Genomic DNA, 23,455 nt, shown 5'->3' on the forward strand with positions numbered 1-23,455 from the left:
ACACAAAACTTGACCTACTGCAAATAACAAACACGTGAATCAACCAAAACACAATATAAACTAACACGTTTAATAAATTAATACCTTTAATACCTATAGGAAAATCAGCATTGACAATGTGCAGAGTCGTGTGTTTTCTGAACAGGACTTGTTCCTGAAAATTAAAAGGCTTCTCAGTCCTCAGAGAGTAAAAGTCAAACAAACAAATGCAGATAACTTATCTGCCATAGACAGCCAGCCAAGGCCTTGCTGAGGCCAGCACTGCCTGAGGCTGCAGGAAGGGGGCTCCTTACCTTCTTACCTTTCTGGGTCCCACAGCTGCCCAGAATCCAAGGTGTGAGGTGGGACGCCAATGCTGGCTCAGTTCCTATGGGAATTCCCAGGAAAATCTGCTTGTTCCAATAAGTGATACTTTGAGATAACCATGCTGGCAATAGGCACTGGAAACAGCAATCCTAAAACTAGTTTACATCTACAGGTAACTGTTGTCCTGGCTGGCATAACAGCTGGAAACCTAACCTACCAGGGGAAGTACCACTTATTAAAGAGGGGCATGGTAACACAGCAAGGTGGGTTCTGATACAACTATACCATGGGTAGCTCTCTGGGAATATGGAAAGATTCCATGGCATGCTTCTTCAGATCTGGCTACAGCCAGATCCATGTAACCCCTAGTAAAGGCTGAGTTACTGCAGATCACAACTGAGATTGCTCTAATTCAAAACCATTCACCTGTATTTTCCTGCAAAGTAGTCACACTCCTGCAGAAACCTCAGTTCTCTTTATTCCAGGAGTCCTGATGTAACCTGAGGGAGGAGTCGGGTAGGGCCAACACTTATTACACTAATAAAAGAAGAGGTTTCCAACCTGGCCTTGGAGTCATTCTCTTTCCTGTGGTTGCACAGTCATGTTTTCTAGCTGTGTGGGATGATGTACAATTCATAATCATCCTTTCTTGCCATCAGTAGAGATGTGGCTTTACATTCCTCCCAGTGGCTTTGCTTGAAAAGTGTTTCTCCATGACTTGTATAATCACATCCTGAGTAAATATTGTACCTTAAACCTTTCCTCCTGAGTCCAGGTGCACAGTAAATCATATCAAGGCAAGTGGCAGCAGAGTGTAAGGACATGGATTAGAATGAAGATGCCAACAATCAGAATAAGATGACTGACCTTCAACATTCCATGTGTTCTTTTGTCACCACAGAGGACAAGAACACCGTAAGTCTAAAATATACTTTTGTACACAATGTTAATAATTTATAGTAGAGATAGTTCCTCAGAGAATAAGGCTTAGAAATAAAGTCCTGTACAAAAAGGTAAAAGTCACACACTAGAGTGTAGAACTTGGGATCTGGTACAAAGATGTTGCTCGCACAGAGTTTTGCCTATGGGTTGTCTTCTAAATTCCCTGGTGAAGGGATATGAGGTCTACTGCACCTCAGCATTATGGAGGGAACAAGACAAGTTTTCTGGCAGGCCTGAAGCAGCTATTTTCACCTTGTACATTTAAGCAATCAACATCTACAACAAAATATTCTTTTGTACACATGTTTTGTGGCAGATAGTAGTTCATCTGAAGAGTAGTTCATCAGATTTAGAAGGGAAAGCACTTGGCTAAGCTACAGAAACCTTACCTCTGCAGAGTACTGGTTGTAATGGTACAACGGTGATAATGATGCAGCCACAAGATGTGTGTTAACTGCCCAAGAACCACGTCCATCTAGCTGGCACAGCCTCCTGGAAAAGGCTCGGTCCCCTAATCAGCTCCATCTCCTGTAGCCGTGTTTGTTCAGTTCTGAGTGAGTGGAACATCAAACTTCCTCAGAGGGTCACAAGAAAGAAAAAAAAATGTACAAAAAAAAAGAAAAAATGGAGGTGGTTTTTGGAAAGATTTCATTGCAAGAAACAAATCTTGCTTTACTGTAAGCACTATAAATAGAAATGCCTACTTGAAAACTGAGCATGGATTAGGGCCAAAAGAAAATGGAATCCAGGAAGTTAAACAGACCTGGGAATGTTTGCCAACAACTGTACAGGGCAAAATGGGGATTCCTGTGTGCAGGCCAATGGCATAGTGCTGTGGTCAGGGTGAGTGGTCATTTTCCTGGATGTAGGACAAAAACCAAAGGGAAATCTTTCAGGATAAACTCAATACTCACAGCAGCACTCTAACAGCATGGCAAGACCACAGCAGGTTTGCAGCTGACCAGATGTCACAGTTCATGGAAGGGTGAACATCTGAAGCACCGCCCCAACCAGAGCTAACCTGATTTAATCAGAACTGCTAAAAACCCTGTGTGCTTCCCACTCCCACTGCCAGGGCTCACGCATCAGTCTCTCACACATGATTACAACAGCTTTTAAATACTTACAGTGGGGGGAGAAACCATCCTAGCAACTTCAAAACCACATTATGGCTTCCATCCTTCTGCAAATTAGAGGGTGCAAGGCACAAAATGAGTGGCACAAGTGAATCATAGAATCAAAGAATCATTGAATCATATGATCATAGAATGTTTTGGGTTGGAAGGAACCTCAAAAACCATTGAGTCCTAACCCCCTGCCACTACCAGCCACCATCTCAGCTGCCTGGGTCCCCATCCAACCTGGCCTTGAGCACCTCCAGGAATGAGGCATCCACAGCTTCTCTGGGCAGCCTAGTTCCAGTGCCTCACCATGCTCTCCATGAAAAATTTCCCCCTGGAATCTACTGTAAATCTCCTCTCTTTTAGTTAAAAACCATTCCCCCTTATCCCATCACTATCAGACCAGGTGTAAGCTGCGCCCCCCTTTCCTGTTTATAGGCTCACTTTGAATACTGAAAGGCCACAGTGAGGTCTTCCTCGAGCCCTGTTTTCTCCAAGCTGAACAAGTCCAGCTGACTGAGCATTTCTTTGCAGAAGAGCTGGTCCAGCCCACTCATCATCTTTATGGCCCTCTTCTGGACCTGCTCTAACAGCTCCGCATCCTTCTTGTGTTGAAGGCCCCAGGCCTGGACACAGTGCTCCAGATGGGGCCACACAAGAGCAGACTGGAACCACATGGCACCAGCTACAGATAAGAACCAGATCTTTTCCTCTTATAAGTCTGAAGAACTTGGGATCTCTTTAAAAGTGAAGAAAACAATCATACAATATTTTAAACTCTGTATATGGAACAAAAACAAAATTAGATTTTCTTGTCCAAAACACACAGGAGTGTTATTTGAGGATATCTTTTAAGAAAAGAAGTCCATTAACATTTGGTAGGGCTTGTTCTGTCACAACACAAATGGAACTCTGAGAACTATGACTCCATAGGCCTAATAAAATTCTATTAGACGATCAACTTTTAAAGGCTCTACCAACCCTGTGGAATAAAAGTATCTAGGTAAATCACTCTTCACTTACTTACCTTATCTCAAAATAAAACTTGAGAACTGCTGTTTTCCTGCAGTGTCATCCTCTGGGACCTCAGGCCTATTCTGAGAATTTCAATGCGTGTCACAGCTGCTGAGCAGTTTGCATATTGTTATATTTCCAGAAAAGGAGATGGCACTTCAGACTTTCTGAGAAGAAATGTTTTGTTGTGATATGGAAAGACAGAAATTCTTTATCTTACACCAATGGAACACTTATGAAACAACTACTGGAGGGCTGCTGCTGGAGCAGGTGCTGCAATATTAGAGAGTGATGGCAGCAGTGAACCTTTGTGTCTTTTTCTTCCCTCAAAGCTGCCCAGAGACAAGGTGGTAATGTCCACTCACATATACATCTAAACAGGCAGCAATTAATAGCAAGGATCCCATGACGTGAGAATGCAGAGACAGAGGAAATGAGAGAATGATCTGCATTTCATAGGAAGCTGGTTTTGTGTGTGTGTTTGGGGGGGGGGGGGGGGGGGGGGGGCATTATTGTGGTATCTCACGATGCTGCTTATGCAAGTGTTATTGTTACATAGAAATGAATCTCCAATGCCTGCATCTGTGTTTGATTGAAAGTCCCACCTCTGAGTCCCAGTTGTAACTGGTGCACAGCAAATCAGGGTGAGACGGTTCTGAAGAGAAACAGAGGCAGTAACATGCCCAAAGGCAATCTCTGAGCCACACCTTTTGCACTGACACATCTCTAAGCAGAAGGAGGAGAGAGAAATGGGAGCATGAAATACAGTACTGAGGGGGAAAGGCTGTAAGTAGGTGACGTTTAAACGTTTTCACAAATTCCAGCAGTTGTGTAGTTGTCTGCTTGGCTTTCCACATATCAAGTGACTCCATAAAATAGGTGGGTTCTATTCATTGAAAACAGCATGTTACAAATGGAAAACATTATTGCGACATATCTGGCATCCAGAGAGGGAGAACGTGGCAGGCGGCTGCGAGGCAGCGCTGATGGGGCCCATCTGAAGGTTTCCCTGGGAATGAGCACTGATGCTTTGTTCTCCTGGGGACAGTGCTCGGTTTGTAACACTGCAGATATTTGGAAGGAGAGATTCTGACATGTTGAGAAAGATCATGCATCTGAGAACACAAAGTAACAGCAAGTTCTGCTGGAGGGACTGCTACATGGTGCTGCGACCCCAGCCTACTCCAATCACCCTCAGAGAAAGCAAGGGCTGAGCACTGAAGGAGCCAGTAGCAGGGCACTGCAGCAGCCGCTGGGCAGAAGTACACCTAAACACAGCCCAGGTACAGAGATGCAAAGGCAATAACAATACTGTCCTTCTTAATGTGCCCTTCTGTTGGAAGGCAGAGACCAGAGAATACATGGCATTTTTTATCAGAGACAGGTCTTTCTTCTGTGTATCGGGATATGCAACTTTCTACCTACCTTACGGCTGCTTCCTTCTGAGGTGTCTATGGAACATGAGTGTCCCCACTCACTGCCATTTCCATCCTTGCCGAGGATCCTGTCACAGTTCCTCACTCACTGTAAAATCTGCAGGAATGTCTTCTGGTCTGACTTTGTCTGCTGGCCTCAGGCTAAACCAGGCTGAACACATGGTGAAAGCCAGAGAAAGGGAAGGAAAGGAAATGTAAAGCAGAGAAAGATGTTCCATTTACATATAAAAAAGTACTGTTTAGGAAACACAGCTGGTGCCTTCCCCTTCCAGCTGCCTACCACTGCTTTGGCTATGAAGGAGCAAAAGCCATCTGTGGGACAGACAGCACCATGCCCACTGCGTAGGTGTAGCAGAAGACAAAGGGAGGAGAAGCTTTTGTTACACTAAGGCATTGTGCCAATCCATAAATGTGCCATAAATCAGGCTAGATGTTCCTGAGAGAGGAATTGCTCTTTACCACAGTGTGTGTGTGACAGATCCTGGAAGGTATCTGAGCTAGTCAGGAAAGAGTTTCAGATCTCCAGTTCCTTATGATTCTCAGGGCTGTTTTCAGCCACTCCTTCAGCTACTTGGCTTTGGAACTGTGACTGTTTTTGCCCATTGCCTGTGCTGCGAGCCAGACCCCAAAATCCCCAAGTAGTAAATGGTATGAATCATGCAATACTCTCATAAACTTGAAGGACAGAGCAGTAACAACTGAGTTAGGACACTGTCTGGTCCACACCCTGCCTGGAAAAGAGGTCATATCCAACATTCCTCCACATGGAATTAGGATAAATTGTGAAAATTAGAGCTCCCTTCATGTGATGCTAATGCAGTAATGAGGGAACCACCAGACAGAGCAGCCCAGAGTGAGGGGGACAGGATGAGCATTATGCAACGATGTGGATCTGCAACTCTGCTGCTCAGTGACAAGAAGAGGCTGCCCCAGTGCTCTTATCCTGAGGATTTCAGCTCACAGAGCCGAGATCAGAAATCATCACAGCTGGGCACAAGAGATGAAGAGAAAACGAGGATTACAGTCATAAGGAAATCAATTGTTTTGGAGAATTAGTGAAAGAATCTGGAGAATTTGGTACTTTTCTCTCTTCCCGTTTGAAGAGTTTTGTTACTTAATGGGAAAAGTAGAAGCGCCCCTACATGGAAATTAGAGACTGAACACATCACACAGAATAGGTCTTCAGTGAGAGGGTGGGGCTTGAAAAAAAGTCACTGAGGAAAAATAAAAGGAAAAAAATAACTGTTGCATTGACTTGGGAGGAAGGAAGACAAGAAATGACCAAGGCCGTATGTGTGAAACAGAAGGAATGACATACAGCTTCTGTCTGTAAGCTAGCATCTCCAGTCGTAAGGAAAAGAATCTTTCCCATATTTTCACAGCTAACTAAGAACCAAGAGCTTTAAAATGTATGAAGCATCAGCAGGCATTTTGTGTCTCCTCCAGAAACGAGGAGCCCTACCTCACTGCCTTCACTGTCCATTGTGTCTAAGGCAGTGACTCCTCTGTGCACACGAAAGCCTGCTGGTGCCATACGTTTTTCTTAGTCACAAAGGCACCAGGATTTTCATGTTTCTGGTAATGCTGTCATTACCAGAAAGGCAAAGGAAAAATAAATAAGGGTGTGTGACATATGAATTGAACGGTTTCCGACCTGAGTAGTTTTCAGACAATTTCCATGGAATATGCTCTTTGCAATTGCCGAGCCAATGGTCTTCAGCTCCAATAGGTAAATATAATTCTTCTCCTAGTCTGTTCTGGAGCAATGCCACCCAAAAGGTCAATGTGCTATATGTTTCAGTGTTGAATGATGTAACTTAAGGAAATGATATTTGCAAAATTTACTGATCTCAATGGGAGTTTCCAGTAAAATAAAAGGAACAAATAAAAAGGGCTTATGGTTCTTGGGAGCAGAGAGGAAGTGAAAGATGTCAGGGACAGAGGCACCATTTCAGTGGAAACTGTACAGTGACATGTTAGTTATTTAAGCCAACTCTGGTGTTGGTGGCAAGAACAGCTTGGGGGCATCACCTCCTAAAGAAGATGTTTGAAACAGATCAGATGAATTCTATTCTGAAAGCTCTTAGTCTTCTCTGTATTTATAAAGGGCTTCCTAATAGTTTCATAATAGTCTTAATAGAAATAGTTTGCAAGTGGTATTGCAAGCTACACCTGGAACATAACCATATAAAGAGGACTGAAAAGGACCTGGACAGGCTATGTGGCCATAAGCAAGGTACCCCTCGCTCTAAGGGTAAGACCTGAACTGTTCCTAGTAAATACATGCTTAACTGTTCTTAAAAGCCTTCAGGGACAGAGTTGCCATTTACTCCTGCTAGTTTATTTACCCCTAAAGATACCTTTTTTCCCTACATAGCTTAAAATTCTCTTCCTGCAGCTTGCAGGCTGCCCCCAGAGGATGTGGATAAGAGATTATTCTCTTCAGCAGTTTTTATGTAGCTGGAGGCTGCTGTCATATCTTCCTCCAGTCTTCTCCTCCTTGGTATAATTTTTTCCATCTCCCCATCCACATAACATCTGCTAGACCTGGGGTCTTTCTTTCCACTTCTTAAATGATGCGGTGGCTGGAGCAGGGCACAGCAGTCCATCTGAGGCCTTATTTGCTTAGGGTGGAAAGATTTCTTTCCCGAGCCTGATATGTAATTCTTCTGTTTATACACAAATGAATGGAAAAGTTAAGAATTCTTCAGAAATTCTGGAAAAAGCCTTTCCTGATTTTGGGAGGATTGTGAAGTAAGCAGCACATTCAGGATGAAAAAAGAAAACAATTAGTCGTGGAGCTGAAATTAAACTAGAATGGAAATTTCTTGCCTGTTGGGCATCTCCAAATGACTGTATATAAATTTCATTGTTACTGGACAGTAAAACAAGCCCCATTTTATACAAGACATAAGGAAAAGGGGCTTTGTGGCTCTCCACCACTGCCCAACCCCATGTCAGAGCAAGACCTAAGCACATCTCAACTCATCCTCTGAGAAAGAAACCTGAGTGCATAGGCTCTGTGGGATCACAGCACGCCTTGCCCAGGTATTCAACTGTGACAAAGCAGCATAGTGCAGTTTATCTGAAATACAGACAGGTACTACCAAGAACTGAGGTTTTGAGTTATGCTGTTCAGAGCCGCAAGTTAACAATGCTGTGTTATTTAGATTCAATACATTTAAATACCTAATAACGTGATACTAACATACGATCAGTATGCTGACATCTCCCTTCAGGCATCCCAACAGTTCCGGGAATTCCCATGCAGTTTCCCTCTGTTCCATGTCTGGCCAGTGGTGGACGCAGATTTTCTCATGTTCATTCATGTCACAACACCAATATTTTACAACTGCATTATCAGTGCAGTATAGTCCAATACTGTTCAAATAGGTGTTTAGAAACACGTCTTCTAATGCTTAATCTGGTGTTCGCATGACTGAAAATGAAGCACTCCCTTCTTGTCAGTATATCGCTACTGGTACAAAGCAAGGCTTCCTTCTAGGCTCCAGCACTACTCTAAGTTTGAAGTAACTGCTGATTGTTGATAGGCAGAGAAATACCTCAGAAGGGAAGGATTAAAAATAAATGCATAGTTTCTAGTTTTGCCTAGTTTCTACAAGCTTATTAGTCTTTGTATAACAGCAGGGAATCACACTGCTGTAAACCATGAAGCTTGTTTAAAACTATCCTCAGAAAATCAGTTTTGCATTGTATGAACACTTATGGGCAAACCAATGTTTTGTTTTGCTGTGGGGAAAAGGAACTCTGAGGGGACTTTTGGATGAGGTGTTCCATTGGGACTCTCACTACCAGAAAGACACTGGAGAGTGTCCGGAGATGGACAACAGATCTGTGAAGGGTCTGGAGCATAAATCTTATGGGAAGCAGCTGAGGGAACTGGGATTGTTTGATTTGGAGAACAGCAGGCTCAGAGGGAGACCTTACTGGTTTCTACAACTACCTGAATAGAGGATGTGGAAGCGGGGGAAGTTGGCCTCTTCTCCCATATAACCAGTGGTAGGATAAGAAGTAACAGCCTTAAGTTGCGCCAAGGGAGGTTTGGGTTGGATACTGGGAAAAATTTATTCTCCAAAGGGTGACCAGGTGCTGGAATGGGCGGACCAGTTAGGTGGTGGAGTCACTGTCCCTAAAGTGTTCAAGAAGCCTTTAGAGGAGGTGCCAAGGGACGTGGTTAGTGGATTCAGTGGCAATAGGTAGAGAGTCACGCTTGATGATCCTTATGGTTCCCTTCCAACTCGGGATATTCCATAATCCTATGTTTATGTAGCACGGTGAGATGGACACTGAGCGAGTCCCCTCTGGCTGTTTCCATCTCCACACTCCGTGCAGAGCCGTGCAGAACCCGCAGTTCCGACAGCCGGGGTCGGGGGCCGAGTGCGCATTTCTTTCTGTTGTGCTATTTTGCGGCCGGCGTTCCAAGCGCACCCCGCTACAAGGGGCGGCCACACCGCTTCCGTGCGGGAATGGCAGCGGGGCCGGGGGCTGCCATGGGGGCAGCGGGAGGAGCACGATCGTGCCGCCGCCATGGCGTGAGGGGCTGGGGCGGGGAGGGGGAGGAGGACAGGGAGAGGTAAGGAAGGAGGGCGGGGAGGAGGGGGTGGAGCGGGAGGGGGGTAGCCGCTTTCTTCCTGAGTAGAAAAACGCCCCCCCCCGCTCCGTGCCCCGGGGCTGCTCGGCAGAAACTCGCGGGCCGAGGAGCTGCGGGGCTGTGCCGAGCTGGGACCGCCGGCAGAAAGTGCTCGTCCCCGCCCCGTCGTGTTCCCCCGTCCCGTCCCTCCTCTGGGCGCTGCGGGCCCGGAGGCTCTTCTCGGCGGCGCTGCGGGTGCCGGCGGGGCGCGGGTCGGGCCCCACGCACTGGAAGTGTTTTGATCTGTGCCCCACCCCCGCAGCAGCGCCGGAGCCGTCCGCAAGGGCTGAGTGGAGCCTCACAGACGTGTCCGTGTGAGAGGTAAGTGGAAGCATCCTCATCTTTCGCCGAGGGGAGCCCAGAGACAGGAAAAGGGAGATCTGCCCGATGCAACTTCCTGCCTCTTTGCTTCTTGCTGGTGGTTGTTGGAAAAGTCGGAGTGAGCGGGGAACGCGGCTGCCGCCTCCTCCAATGCCGGCGGCCCTCGGGCCGCTCCGTGCGTGTCCCGCACCGCCTCGCCGTGCCTCCTGCATGCCTCGCGAGTGCGGCCCGACGGCGCCGGGAGCAGCCGCTCTGCGCCTCCCCGTGACATCCCTTCTCGAAACGACGTAAAGCTGTGCTGCTCCCCAAGCTGCCTTTTTGGACAGTGACAATATAAGAAGCGAATGCAACTGGGAATGAAATGCAGGAATTATTGCTCAAGTAGCTGCAGGGTTTGCTCGCCCCGAGAAGATCAATTGCAATTTAAATAGCGCTCAAGTTTTAATACAGCCCAAACAAAGAGCAAGCAAATCTCGGCTGAGCATTGCCACGCGATGGTTATCACGCCAACAATGATCATAACTCAGCACGGGGTTTGGGGAAAGGAACAATAACAGCAAAGGGCAGCAGTGGGAATCAATAACTCAGATTCTGCTCATTGCTCTGAAAGTCTCTCGCTGGGCAGCCCCGGGCAGCACGCCCCACCTCACTATGCTTCTTCTTTCCCCCTCATAAAGCAGATAAATGTGCCCACTGCCTTATGGAGGTGCTGAGAGCCCTAATTAATTAATAGAGTTCATAACTGCTCGGAGATCCCTGGGTGCATTTTTCAACAGAAGCGCTAAGTGTTACTCCAGCTGGGGGTTCTTGCATTGTGTGGCACTGCTCCTATGGGTTTCTTTTGTGACCTACATTAGCTGAAGTTTTTAATGGAAGGCAACAAAGTGCCAGTTCTGGATTGGAATTTTCTTGACTGTAAATTTTGCTGGCAAGCAAAGCTACAATATACTTCTCATAGGCTGTTTCACTGGGGAAGGACTGCTAGTGCTTAAACAAAACGTTTTCTTGTTATTCAAAATAAGTTTGCTTTTATTGCTGGAAGTATTGGGATGCTTAGCATTGACTGGTATTGCCATGGGAAAAAACAAACAAACAAAAAGCTGGTATTACTTAATATAAGAATAAGATATGTTTATACATGTATCTGCATCCCATGTGTGGATGCTAACCTCAGAAGACGCTGAGGTCAGTGGCTCTGTCAATCTGTATCCCCATACAGTCACTTCTAAGCCCAGCACTTAGGTCATAGAGAATATGTCCTGCAAAGGAAGGGCTTCACAAATCGGTTACCTGTGGTATAAGCTGATAGTTTCTAGTCACACAAGTGAGCTCAAGTGTCACCACAGTTTATTTTAGTTGTTCTAATGAGGTATTTAATAAATTTCTACATCACAGTGGAGAAGGAAGTGCATTTAATTACCTGCCTGAGTGTTAAGTGCTATTTCCATAGATTGCATGCAGTTATAATAAAGTTGAAGCTACCTTTCAGCTACTGCTTTATTAGCAGTGACTCAGTTTTGGTACTACTTCTTTTGGCACTTCTTCAAAAAAAAAAAAAAAAAAAAAAAAAAAAGAAAAAGCTTTTTCAGGGCTGGGTCAGTGGTGGTTGGAAATCATTGCCTCCAGCAGGCAGGTGGTAGGTTGCAAATGAGTATCGCCATCTTATTTGCAGGTAAAGAAATAGTCCCATCCATCAGTGGCTGGCAGCCTGAGCCGTGGGAGTGAGGTGAAGTGAGGCTGTAAGTGAGGCCATGCAGCAGCAGTGTCTGCACAGGCCCGTGACTCAGTTCTCACTAAATGCAATCACAGAAGTTTAGTTAGAACTGAGTCACATTCCTACGGCTGTGTTTAGAAATTTGAACGTCTGGCACCCCCATCATACTCCAGCAATGAGCAGAAAGTGATTCAGTTACTACTGCTATTGTTCCTGGATATTTTGCAAGAAATAAGGTTTGTTTTCCCCTTATTTATTTATTTACTTAGCAGAGATTAAAAGTATAAACAAGAAAACAACTTTCTCTAACTCTTGTTTCCTGGTTTAGACTTGGTAATCCAAGTGTGAGGTTAGTAGAAGATACGGCTTTTGCTTAGTGAGTTGCATTTAATTGGCAAATAGAATATCTCAGCAGCAAGCTTGTCCTGCCTGTTTGCACTTCCTTTCAGCTGGTTCAGATAAAGGAGTTTGGTTACAGTGTTGTACTCCCAAAGCTGCTACAGCACAGTGCCAGTTTGTGTTCACAGCTGTAGTCATGTCTTTATTATAGTTAGGCTTAATATTTGGTTGAAAGCCGAACCCTTGAACTGTTCCCTGTTTGGGTGGGTGTGATTTGTGCCAAAGCGTGGAGCATGACCTGGGGATGACATTCCAGATACGCACAAGGCACAGCTCTTCTTCACTGTAATCCAGAGGGCCAAGTCCTGCTCACCTTATGCAAACATCAGGATTTATTCACTCCACAGTTTCAATATTTTCTCATGTGAGACCTATGTTACGTGCCTGTTAGCACAGCTAATCATAGTGGGGATATGATGAGGTGTGACAGCTTCATTAGCAAAAGTCCCAGACCCTCATGCATTGCACTTTTTCCAGACTCGGTTATTTGTTCAGGATGGGAATGGAGCGGAGAAGGGGATTAAATCCTGCCAGGAAATAAGAAATACTGCTGATGCGATGTGGGTCCTTTCTCCCAAATGCTTGGCCAGCAGAAACAAGGTGTTGGTAACATGGACCTGACCTATGAGGTCTGGTAATTTGGAGAGTCATGTGAAGGACAGAGCACTGGGAATAGCTTCTCCCATCAGATGCTGATGTCACTTTTGTCACAATGAGGCCATTATTTTTACATGATCTGAAATTACCTTTGTTCAGTCCTCTTTTCTGTTTTCTTCTCCTAGCTGAGACTCAGGGAGTGTACCATAGGGATAGGCAGTGGTCTCATTTAGAGCAAACAATGGATTGTAGGGATTCTGGTCAGTTTTCTCAGATAGGTATTGTGTTTCAGTAGCAGATAAGCTTAATTTTAACATCAGAGTTCTTTCACTACAGATTTCTTTATGTTCTTGTTTGTTGCTTTCATTTGTTTTTATCACAAATAATAAGTATGCTGAATGTTTGATAGAAACCATGTATCCCATTATAAGTTTTCAATTAAATATTTGCTATAGCTATCAGAGTATTTCAAAAATTCCTCTAAAAATGTTTCTGTGGATGTCAAGTTACTTTAAAGCTTTTTGATCAGGTCCTTGTAACTGTGCTGTGTCACATTTCTTTTGCTGAAGGGCTACGGAATCATAGAATCACCAAGGTTGGAAAAGATCTACAAGATCATCCAGTCCAACTGTTCACCTATTACCAATAGCTCCCACTAAACCATGTCCTTCAACACAACATCCAGTCTTTCTTTGAGCACCCCCAGGGTCAGTGACTCTACCATCTCCCTGGGCAGTCCATTCCAGTGCCTGACCACCCTTTCTGAGAAGTAATATTTCCTAATGTCCAGCCTGAATCTCCCCTGCCATAGCTTGAAACCATTCCCTCTAGTCCTATCACTAATGACACGAGAGAAGAGGCTGACCCCCAGCTCACTACAACCTCCCTTCAGGAAGTTATAAAGAACAATGAGGTCTCCCCTGAGCCTCCTCTTCTCCAGGCTGAACATTCCCAGCTCCTTCAGCCCCTCCTTATAAGGCCTGTACTCCAGACCCCTCACCAGCTTTGTTGCCCTCCTCTGAACACATTCCAGGGCCTCAATGTCTTTCTTGCAGTGAGGGGCCCAAAACTGAACACAGTATTCGAGGTGCGACCTCACCAGGGGGACAATCACCTCTCTGCTCTTGCTGGCAACACTGTATCTGATGCAAGCCAGGATGCCATTGGCCTCCTTGGCCACCTGGGCACACTGTCGGCTCATGTTCAGCCGAGCATCAATCAATACCCCTAGGTCCATTTCCTCTATGCAGTCTTCCAGCCACTCTGCCCTAAGCCTATAGCGTCACCTGGGGTTGTTGTAGCCAAAGTGCAGGACCTGGCATTTGGTCTTGTTGAACCTCATCCCATTGGCTTCAGCCCAGCTCTCCAGCCTGTCCAGATCCCTCTGTAGGGCCTCGCTACCCCCAGGCAGATCCACACTCCCAGTCTATTTGGTGTCATCTGCTCACTCACCAGTGTTTTGGTTGAGCTGTGAGAGCCATGCCTGCACAGCGCAAGGCCAGAAAAATTAGAGTTTACAATTCTAAACTTAAATATTAACCTGTAATTTAATGGTAATGTTGAAGCCTACTCAAGAAAATGGTTATGCCAAACATGAGCAGCTAAGCTTTGCAAGAGTATGTCTTTGCATGTCTTAAGAGTAGGTGTAACTAATATAAAAGCAAGTGTTGATTTAAGTCAGGTTGTAACCTTTTTTAGATTCATGAATTGACTAGTATAGATTACTTTGGTTTTTACCAGTGTTCCTTACATGTCAATACAACATAAAGTTGTAGGATAGTTTTGTATGCAAGGCTGAGTCATTGACAAGATATGGAGACAGCTAAAATGCACTTTGATCCCATAGCAACAAAGGAGGTGATGCATTCCCATCTGTTGATATGACATTCTATGGAAATGTTAACAAATATAAATACTTGATATCTTCAGCTGCCGAAGTTTGTAAATAGGTGCAGATATACTGAGAGAAGGAGCTGGGTTTGTAGAACTCCAGCTGAAACATTCATCTCCATTCATCTTGGAGGGCAATTGAAACAATAAGCAGGAAAGTTTAAAGCTGTCAGTTATACATAGTAGAGGTGAACAACCAGCCAGGGAACTTGAAACATTTACAAATAGTAGGAGGAGTAAAGAGGAAGGCTAATAAAGAAATAATAGTTGGAAAAGGGAATAGAAACTAAAGTGAGAGATGGAAACACCTTCTGATAATTGGCCTGCTGAAGCAGTAAGGGAAGCTCCACAGCATGCAGCAGTCTGGGTAGGCTGGATTAAGCACAAGGAGGATTTTTGTTTCGACAGCAGTAAAATTGCCTTTCCCCTTTTACATGTATGATTAATTTTTTCTGTCCTCTATTTGTGCCTCCTGGGCATTGCCATCACGCAATGTTTTGCAGCTTTTCACGAGCACTGTGCTTCTGTTGCTTGATCCGTGCACAGATCGCGCCCTGGGTAACCTCGAATAATCTCTTCCTTTGCTTACTTCCCGTGGTGCGACACTGTTTCACTTCTGGCCTGTAGGCTGCTTTTAGAAGAAACCTTCTGTGTGGTTCCTGATACCCCAAGCCCAACTGTTCACACACTTCCAGGCCTGCTGAATGGGTCAGAAAAAGCTAAGCTTCTTAGCAGCAGCCAAAAGAATGACCTGAACTGTTACAGGCTTCTTTGTTCTAAGTTTCTGCACTATTATGATGATAGTTCCAGTCCCAAGAAGCGTCCTATATGTGGACAAGTGGTTTGCAGATTGACCTCTGGGACATCAGAATGGGCAAAAGTGATTAATACTTTCTAGTTGCTTTCATTAGTGCTAGCTTATGTGAAAAATAATTATTTCTAATTATTTAAATGGCCTTTTAAAATTTCTTCCAGTTTGGGATAAAATAAAAAATGCTGGAGCTCTCAAAGAGATCTTTCTGTGGAGGTTCATAGTTTTATAGACCTTGATGGTAGAAGTGACTGAGCTTCCATTCATTGAATGCCTTAGCAGGCATGTCCAAACTGGTTGGGAATTACTGCCTTTATGGTGCTGCGTATCAAAATTATTTTCTTAATTATTCTAGGCAGTGAATCATAGAATAAAGGATCCCAGTAAGAGTTAAAAACAGTAATGTTTGCACAACTGAAAAACTGAGAAAGCATTTGTGTAGTTGAATAAATCATAAAATAGAAGAAAATTCCAAATTCCCAGGCTATGGTTTGGGCATGCAGAAAATTTATATCCTGTTTTTGCTTGAGGCAGAGAAAAGGTTATGCATTGGGTGTGTGTAGTCCATGCTAATTTCCTTATATGGTGGTAAAAAAGACAAATAATATTTAAAATAAAAGGGCTAAGCAGAGGAAGAATTTGTAGCTGATAACTTATAGGTTCTACAGTGAACTTGTAAACATATTGCTGTTCTGTATTCAGCACAGTGCAGAACTGAGTGCAGCCCGTCATGATACTCATACAGCTGCATGCTGCACTAAATAGATCCATTGAATTTTGTACATACATCAAAGGGCAGGCACAAGTTTAAATCTTGACTGCTGACATGATGTCATAGACTGATAATTAGTTTAGGAACAGCTTCCTTCTAGTTGCCTTTGTGGTTTTCGGAGTTACAGCAATTGCTCAGACATATGAGTTGATGCAAAGCCTCTTTTAAGGTTATTTTAGATCATATTAGAACAAGCGCAAAACAAACACAGGGGTACCTGAGCTATGCTTTATTGCAGATTGTATTTTGCATTTCAATATTTAAGCTTTTAAACACTTCTCAGATTACATACTTATGGTGTAGCATTCTTCTAACAGTGGGAAAAAAAAAGAGGAAGAAGCAAAATAATGTCCCCTGGTGGTTAAGGTTGTAATAGGTATTACTCGAGTTGTAGGCAGCGGTTTTCCACATTCCTAGCATTGACACTGGAGGGACAGATAATCACTGAGTTTGGAGGAAGGACTCCCAGATGCAAGTCAATCTCCTGCACTGTTGTCCAACCCTGCAGCTCTGAAAGGGTCTCCGTGGTACCTGCTGATGTGGGAACATTAGTTCTCAAACCATTAGTCTTGAGAGTTTGAACATGGGATTTGTTCTGTTTACCACAGTGTACATATAAGTTTATACTTTTCTTGGTCTTTCTTGTTGCCTAATTTTGCCCATAGATAGGTCCATGAGTCAGAAGGAACAGAATGACAATATCTGGGAATTAGTCTCTATTGACTCTTTCACCTCTCTGTTTTTGTGGACTCTAGGTGCATTGTTCTGTCCTTAAATGTAACTGGTTTCAGTTAAATGACTTGATTGCACTCCTATTATTGTTTGCAAAATAAAACTGATAATTCTTCTATAAAATACCTTTCCAGTTAATATGCTTGTGGTTTTAAAACATCACTATTTCCAAACAATAAACTTTGTTTTATAGAAGCTGATCCTCCACCATGAGTAAGAAGGCCCATAGACTCAGCAAGTGTAGGCAAGAGCTGTGCACTGAGACAGTCAGGTGAGACCAAGTGGGCAGGGCTAGTTTGTATGTGTCCCAAACCTGGACTCTGGGGAGGCTCTCATTCAGTAACCTGAAGAATCCATTCTGTTCTGATGGAAACTTTAATCACCAGCAATCCTACTTTTGCTGGTCATAGATGTACATAATGATGAGCTATCATGTCAGAGGTGAGATGTGGGTGAGTCTGGGAGATGCTACCGGGGACGCTCACTATTTCTTTTTTTCTAGAGGATGATACAAGAGTTGTCCCAATGAAAATCATCCACAAAGTGCCTCTTCAGAGCTGAAATCAGTATTCTATAAATTTTTATTTATTTTTTAAATACACTATAATGTCAGGGTACTTTAAGTACTGCTGGTCCAACCAGTGCTGTCCTTTCCTCACAGCCTCACAGCCTTCCACTCCCCTTTCCTGCTCCTTTGCTCTCACTGCTGGAGCTGTCTTTCAGTGTGCAAGCAGCTGGAGTCAACAGGGCCTCCGTTTTCCTTTAGACAGTGTTTATTTGGTGAACCTACTGTGTATAACAATGTCCAATTCAGTTAGCGGCATCAGTTTTACAATGCTTTTTTTTTTCCCCCAGTAGAATATCCAGTCTTTAATGTGGGTGGGGAGAATGGAAATAGTTAAGATTTATTCTTTTTTTCCCCCCTAAAATAAATGGTGTTCTCTACTGTTTTGTTTCTACTGGTAGTGGAGTAGAAATCATGGCAAATGTTTTTTAAGTCTAAGACTTAAAACAAGTGACAACCCTTCAAAGCATATGGTATATTAACATCTTCTTCTGTGAGTAAGCATCCTTCACTCTTCTTATTTTTAATACTTTGTCAGGTTGTGATTTTCAAACTGAATAAAAAGCGGTTTTCAGAAAAGGTTGAGTTGCATGATAAAGTTGTTCTTGGAAGATGTGGTTGGTAATGATGTAGTGTAATACGAGAGTAAGGAATTCTTTTTCATTTAAAAAGTAGCATTGTGAGTGAGATTTAAGCAACCAGAAAGCCCAGGCTCTTTTTCATTTCAGCCCTGTGTGTTGAACAAACTTGTTGCGGGTTCACTCACAACTGTTAAGTTGGTGTTTATGTGGCCAATTGTCTATCCACAGCTTCACCTAAGCTGTGGAGATAATTGGGTTTCAGATGCATGTTCCAACAGTGCAGTATGGTTCTTTAGGTTTCAGTAGGCAAGCAAGTTAGCTAAAGAAACATGAGAGTATGGAGTTCAACACATAAAGCTTATGCATTGTGCTTCAGTGGTTAATGGTTGTCGTCCCCTCCTCCCTAAGGGCATTCATACCATTGCATTGGATTTTAAATAGTCTATAAACATTATTTTCGACCAGGTTCTCCCGTCAAAGGTGAACTGGTTCTTCTGGAGTCTGTTGCATCTCACAGCTGATAATTTTTGAAGTGGTTTTGTAGATACCTTACAAGCCAGTTCAGTTTCTAGCCAACTACAGTGAGGAAGAGCGCCAACACCACAGAGCCACGTGGAGTTACTGGGAGAGATCAGTAAATCAGTATAATGTGTGGTCAAGCCTGTCCTAGTCTCAGAGGCCTCAGTTCTGCATGTGGTTCAGGGCAGCTCAGCTGCTTGAAGCCCCTGTGGACCTGGTTTGTCTGGGCTCTATATCTATAACTACTCAGTCTGTATTTCTTCACTGACTGATAGTTCCCATCCATGTCTGTGATTCTTTTCGTTATCGCTTTTATTAGTCCTGGTCTTAAGGACACTGCAGCTAAGGTAACACATAACACCTTTCCCTCCTCTGTAGCATCACTTTGGCCAGGCTTATGTCATCCCAGGCCCTCTCTGTGGTTATGGCTGGGGCCTCCAGAGAGGTGTGTGTGGAGAGGAAGGTCACTCTATACTGGTACAATTTGATGAGTGACTTTGTAGCTCTGTTTTTATTAATGCCTATTGACTTTCTTCCAAACCCTCATTCTGCCTGTGCTGGCTATGAATATACTACATACCTGTTTTGCAGTTATCCTATTTCTAGGCCAAACAGCATGGTGTGGTGGCTGCCTCTGGTATACGAGGTAAAATAGGACTTACTTTCTTTATTAAATGCACACATGTATGAGGGGAAAAGACAGGGGAGAGGGGGAGTGAAAGAAGGATAGAGGATATAGAATTCATATAATACAAACTATGGATTTTAGACAGCACAGGAGCTGTTAGTTGTTGGTGTAGTGCTGGGAAATGTGTGTCCAAATTTGCAAAGGGGGATGTCATGGGAAACTTTGCAGTATATACCCTGGTCAGAAGGACCCTTATTTAGGAAGATTTTAAAATCATCCCTAAATTCAGGCATGTGTGTAATTTCTCACTGATGTGCAAGAATTCTTACAGAAATCAAACCAAGGCAAGGAATGCATGGAGTTCTTTCTGCTGTGTGGGATTTTAAGTGTTTTGTTTTTGTTTTTTCTTTTCTTACTACTTCTGAAGGATCATAAAGTTTTGTTTTTTTAGAAAAGAAATGTGGTGTGTGTGTGTACATATATATATATGTATATATATATATATAAGTCATGATAAAGCAGTTCTCAGCAATCTTTGTGGAGAAACAAAAATAATACACTTCAAAAGGTTTTATTCGGGCTTTATTTAAAATATATTTACCCCTCCTTTCAAAATATATTCCTGTATGTATTCATTATTTATAGACAAGGATACCAACAGAATTGAGTGTGTTTGGATAAACTACAGTGAATGTTTCTTTCTGTATGAGGTGAGCAAATCTGTAAACGTAGTACAAGTACTACCATCTAAACCACACTTTGATCTGTGTAATGTGTCCTGTAATGATTGGTTTACATCCCAAAAAGGGCAAAACTTACCTGCAAAATGTATTAGCATACTATGAAAATGTCATCCTCCATTACTTGCTGCTAAAGCAATTATGTCGTGCTCTGTAATGCATAAATGTAGACAGTTAGAGAATATGATGTTATTTTTACCCTTAGGAGGAATGCGAAAGAGATGTACTTCTTGGCCAAAATTGACTGAGCACAAATGACTGAAGGTCTGTGTACCCATTTGTTGTTGAGGGACCCAGTCCAATGAGATTGCCTCACTGTGCATGCAGTAATGACACTGTGGAATCAGGATGTGGGTCTCTAAACATGGTTTTAGCAGCCTAAGTTTCTGTTAGGAAATGTTGGCGTCTATACGTAGGGAAATGTGGGGAGAAATAAAAGGTTTCTTTGTACTTCAGCCTCTTACAAGTTTTATTACTGAATTCTATGAAACAGGTTTTCCATGGAAAAAAAGATTTCATATTTGTTTTTAGTTTTTCTTTCCTCCTGTCTATTTCTTTTTTCAATAATTGAAAACTACTGTTCATTATTTACATAAAGCTGTCTCTCTTGAGTCTGCTTTCTGTAACCTTTCCCCTGTGAAGAATTTGAGGAATTTGTTGGCTTTCCTCAGGGGGATCCTGGCCATGTTTTATCTGAGACTTCAGGCTTGATAGTTGGTGTTTTCTACGAAGTAGCTTACTATGTTTAAATACTTCCATTTAACCTCAGTAGAGGTTTGCCATTTGGGCACATTCTGAGAAGTTGTGTATGTAGGAAAATATGTACTTTAACCTTCAGCCTCTTTGGTAGCTGGCAGTAAATCTCCAAATGCAAAATGGAGAGCTGCTTGGGGGTGGGGGGGAAAGATACAAAATACCTAAATGCCCTAAAGGCTGGGTATTTCAGCTGCATTTCTAAGGCTCTGCCTGTTCCCTGTTCTCTTTATTTATTCTGTCTTTTTTTTCTTTTTCTTTCTTTCTTTTTTTTTTTTTTTAAATGAGGACGTGTCAGAGCGCAGTATAAAATGACCCCTACGCAAACTCTAGCATTCCACATCCTTCGTTCTCCAGCTGTTAACATCAGCCAATGCAGCACACAGGCTTGGCTGCTGCTAGCACCATCTCAATGGCAGTCCTCGCTCCTCCTTCCTTCCCTCTCCCTCCCTCATTTGTTTGCCAGTACAGTCAGCAGTACTTCGAATTAGGCACTACTGCAATTAATTGAAATTTTGTTGAGTCCCAACTTCTAGAACTGATGGTGTGTTCATTCACCTTGTATCAGCTCCTGATAGGAGTATATAGGTTTCAAAACAGATAGGAGTTTCTTTAGGATGAATTGCTTAGTCTGAATGACCTGTAGAGAAATGATTTGAAAGCCAAGTGGCTTTTTCAAGTCTCCTTGGAGTCATATTTCCTCAAAAGCATCCTTAATTATACTGCCTTACAGATTGTTTTTCTAACTCTCTTTTACATCTGTCTTCTGTAGGATATTTCAAAGATGATTTGGCTCCCACTGGGACTTGGAGATCTGATGCCACAATGAGGACTCACACCCGGGGAGCCCCAAGTGTGTTTTTCATACATGTGATGTGCTTCGCCTTTGCTTGCGGCACCAGGGAGGACATGGATGCCATGGTTCCTTTTGTCAATGCCAACTACGACAGCTATCCCATGCTCTACTTTTCCAAGGGTGACGTGGAGGGTCTGCGCCTCCAGGCAGCAACCACGCACCGGCACATCACAGCTCGGCTGATGGAGGCAGTGCAGACAATGCTGTCAAACCCTCTGGAGTACCTCCCGCCATGGGATCCGAAGGAGTTCAGCGCTCGGTGGAATGAGATTTACGGCAACAACCTGGGGGCCTTGGCAATGTTCTGTGTTCTCTATCCTGACAACACTGAAGCCATTGGCATGGCTAAGGATTACATGGAGAGGATGGCAGCTCAGCCTAGTTGGTAGATTTTTATCTTTTTTTTTATGGTGTTATTATCCTATAAACTGCCTGCATTTGGAAGAGTGAGTTTGTTAGATTAGTAAATTACTTATTTCAGTTGCTTTAACATTCATTTTGACAGTAACTAACTTGCCAAATGCATTTATCCTCACCTGGAACAGCAGTGCCACGTAGCTTCTTACCTTCACTGTATCCTACCTATTATAAATCAAAGTGAAAAGAAGAGGTAGGACCCTTTGTGTCTAAAACCTCACTATAAAGTAAAAATAATAATAATAATAAGATAAAAATCCCAAACCTCCACACATCAATAGCCAGGGTTTCCCATCTGATTTGTAGTGAGAATGTAGCATTAATTTTTTCCTCTCTTTTTCCAGACTTGCACATTTCCTTTGGGTAATTTTTCCTTAAGAAGAATTCAGAAAAGACTGCTCTGTGAAAAAATGTCATTAGGATTAGGTACAAGTGACACTCAGAGTTTCCTCAAACAAGTGTTTTATGAATGCTCTAACATCTGTCTGAGCTTTAGTTCATGCTTGCAGCTCCACACTGCTGTGTGTTTCCTGGGCTTCCCGTAAAGGCATTGTAGGTCATGAAAGAAATAGTTGTTTATCAAAGTGTTTTACTGTAGCTGTTGGAGTATCTAGCATTTTGATGACCTTTTTTTAACTTCATTTGGATATGAGTTGTCATACACAGTATTCTGTCTACACTGTGGCACACTTTTTACAGAGGCAGAAGTTAATGTTTTCACTGCTGAGTGAATTTACTGATTGGGACCCTAAGATAGAATCACAAAAACATAGAATGACTTAGGTTGGAAGGGACCTTGAGATCATCTAGTTCCAACACCCTGCCATGGGCAGGGCTGCCACCCAAGTCAATCAGGCTGCATTAAAATAATGTTTGATTTTTGAAGCACTCTCTTCACACTCCTTTGTTTTTCACACTTGATTATTCCTCTTTTTTTCCCTCATGCTTTCAGTTAGCTTTAGTTCTGTCAGTTCTCTCCGTCATCCAACAGTGTCTTTCTGGAAGGCTACAGCAATCTAACATCCCTGGGGCATGTATTACTGTGTCTGACTTTGATCAAATAGGTCAACATGTTCGCTCCTACAGCTTCTGAACAGGCAGATTTCATAAATCTGAGAAATATAGTTAAAAAATACCAGTAAAACATGTTACTGCACATACTTCTCCAGTTAGAATAAGAAAGATGGCATGTGCAACAGTTTTTGTCTGATTGTTACTAGCAGATATTTCACAGTATCACACAGTATCACAGTATCGTGCGAGTTGGAAGGGACCTTAGAGATCATCGAGTCCAACTCCCGGGATTCGAGCCTTCTGTGTAGCAGAGCAGCACTTCTACCACATGCGCCACCGGGGCACACAATATTTAGGTGTTTTGGAGATAAGCCCTAAATAAGAGTGTCAAAATTGTTCATGTCAGAGTAAAGGCTTGTACAATGAGGTGTCAGCAAGTAAAGCAAATCTGGAGAAACTTCTCTCCTTAAGCTTCTTCTCTCATGTAAGTATCTAGACTGCCATGTGAACTGCCCTAAAATATCTTTTATCTCTGATGGGTAGTTAACATGTACTGGCAAGTTAGATCTGGCTGTCATATGAATTACTTTTTGGCAGCTAATTTGGTTCAAGAGTATTATCTGGATTTCTCTTGACTTCCACTTAAATGACATTGACTCTAAAGTAACTCTAGAAT

At 43.2% G+C, this 23,455-nt stretch overlaps 1 protein-coding gene across 1 annotated transcript in view; it reads left to right on the forward strand.

The window, feature by feature from the left end:
• The first annotated feature begins 9,661 nt into the window (after positions 1-9,661).
• Positions 9,662-23,455, forward strand: part of DSE (dermatan sulfate epimerase) — a 32,997-nt gene continuing 19,203 nt past the window's right edge. The window contains exons 1-2 of the mRNA XM_072332430.1: positions 9,662-9,791; positions 21,265-21,733. Of these exons, the coding sequence (XP_072188531.1) occupies positions 21,318-21,733 (416 nt within the window). The 5' untranslated portion in view covers positions 9,662-9,791; positions 21,265-21,317. The remainder of the gene's footprint in view (positions 9,792-21,264; positions 21,734-23,455) is intronic.

Source organism: Excalfactoria chinensis, chromosome 3 (assembly GCF_039878825.1).
Source record: "Excalfactoria chinensis isolate bCotChi1 chromosome 3, bCotChi1.hap2, whole genome shotgun sequence".
Lineage (NCBI taxonomy): Eukaryota > Metazoa > Chordata > Aves > Galliformes > Phasianidae > Excalfactoria > Excalfactoria chinensis.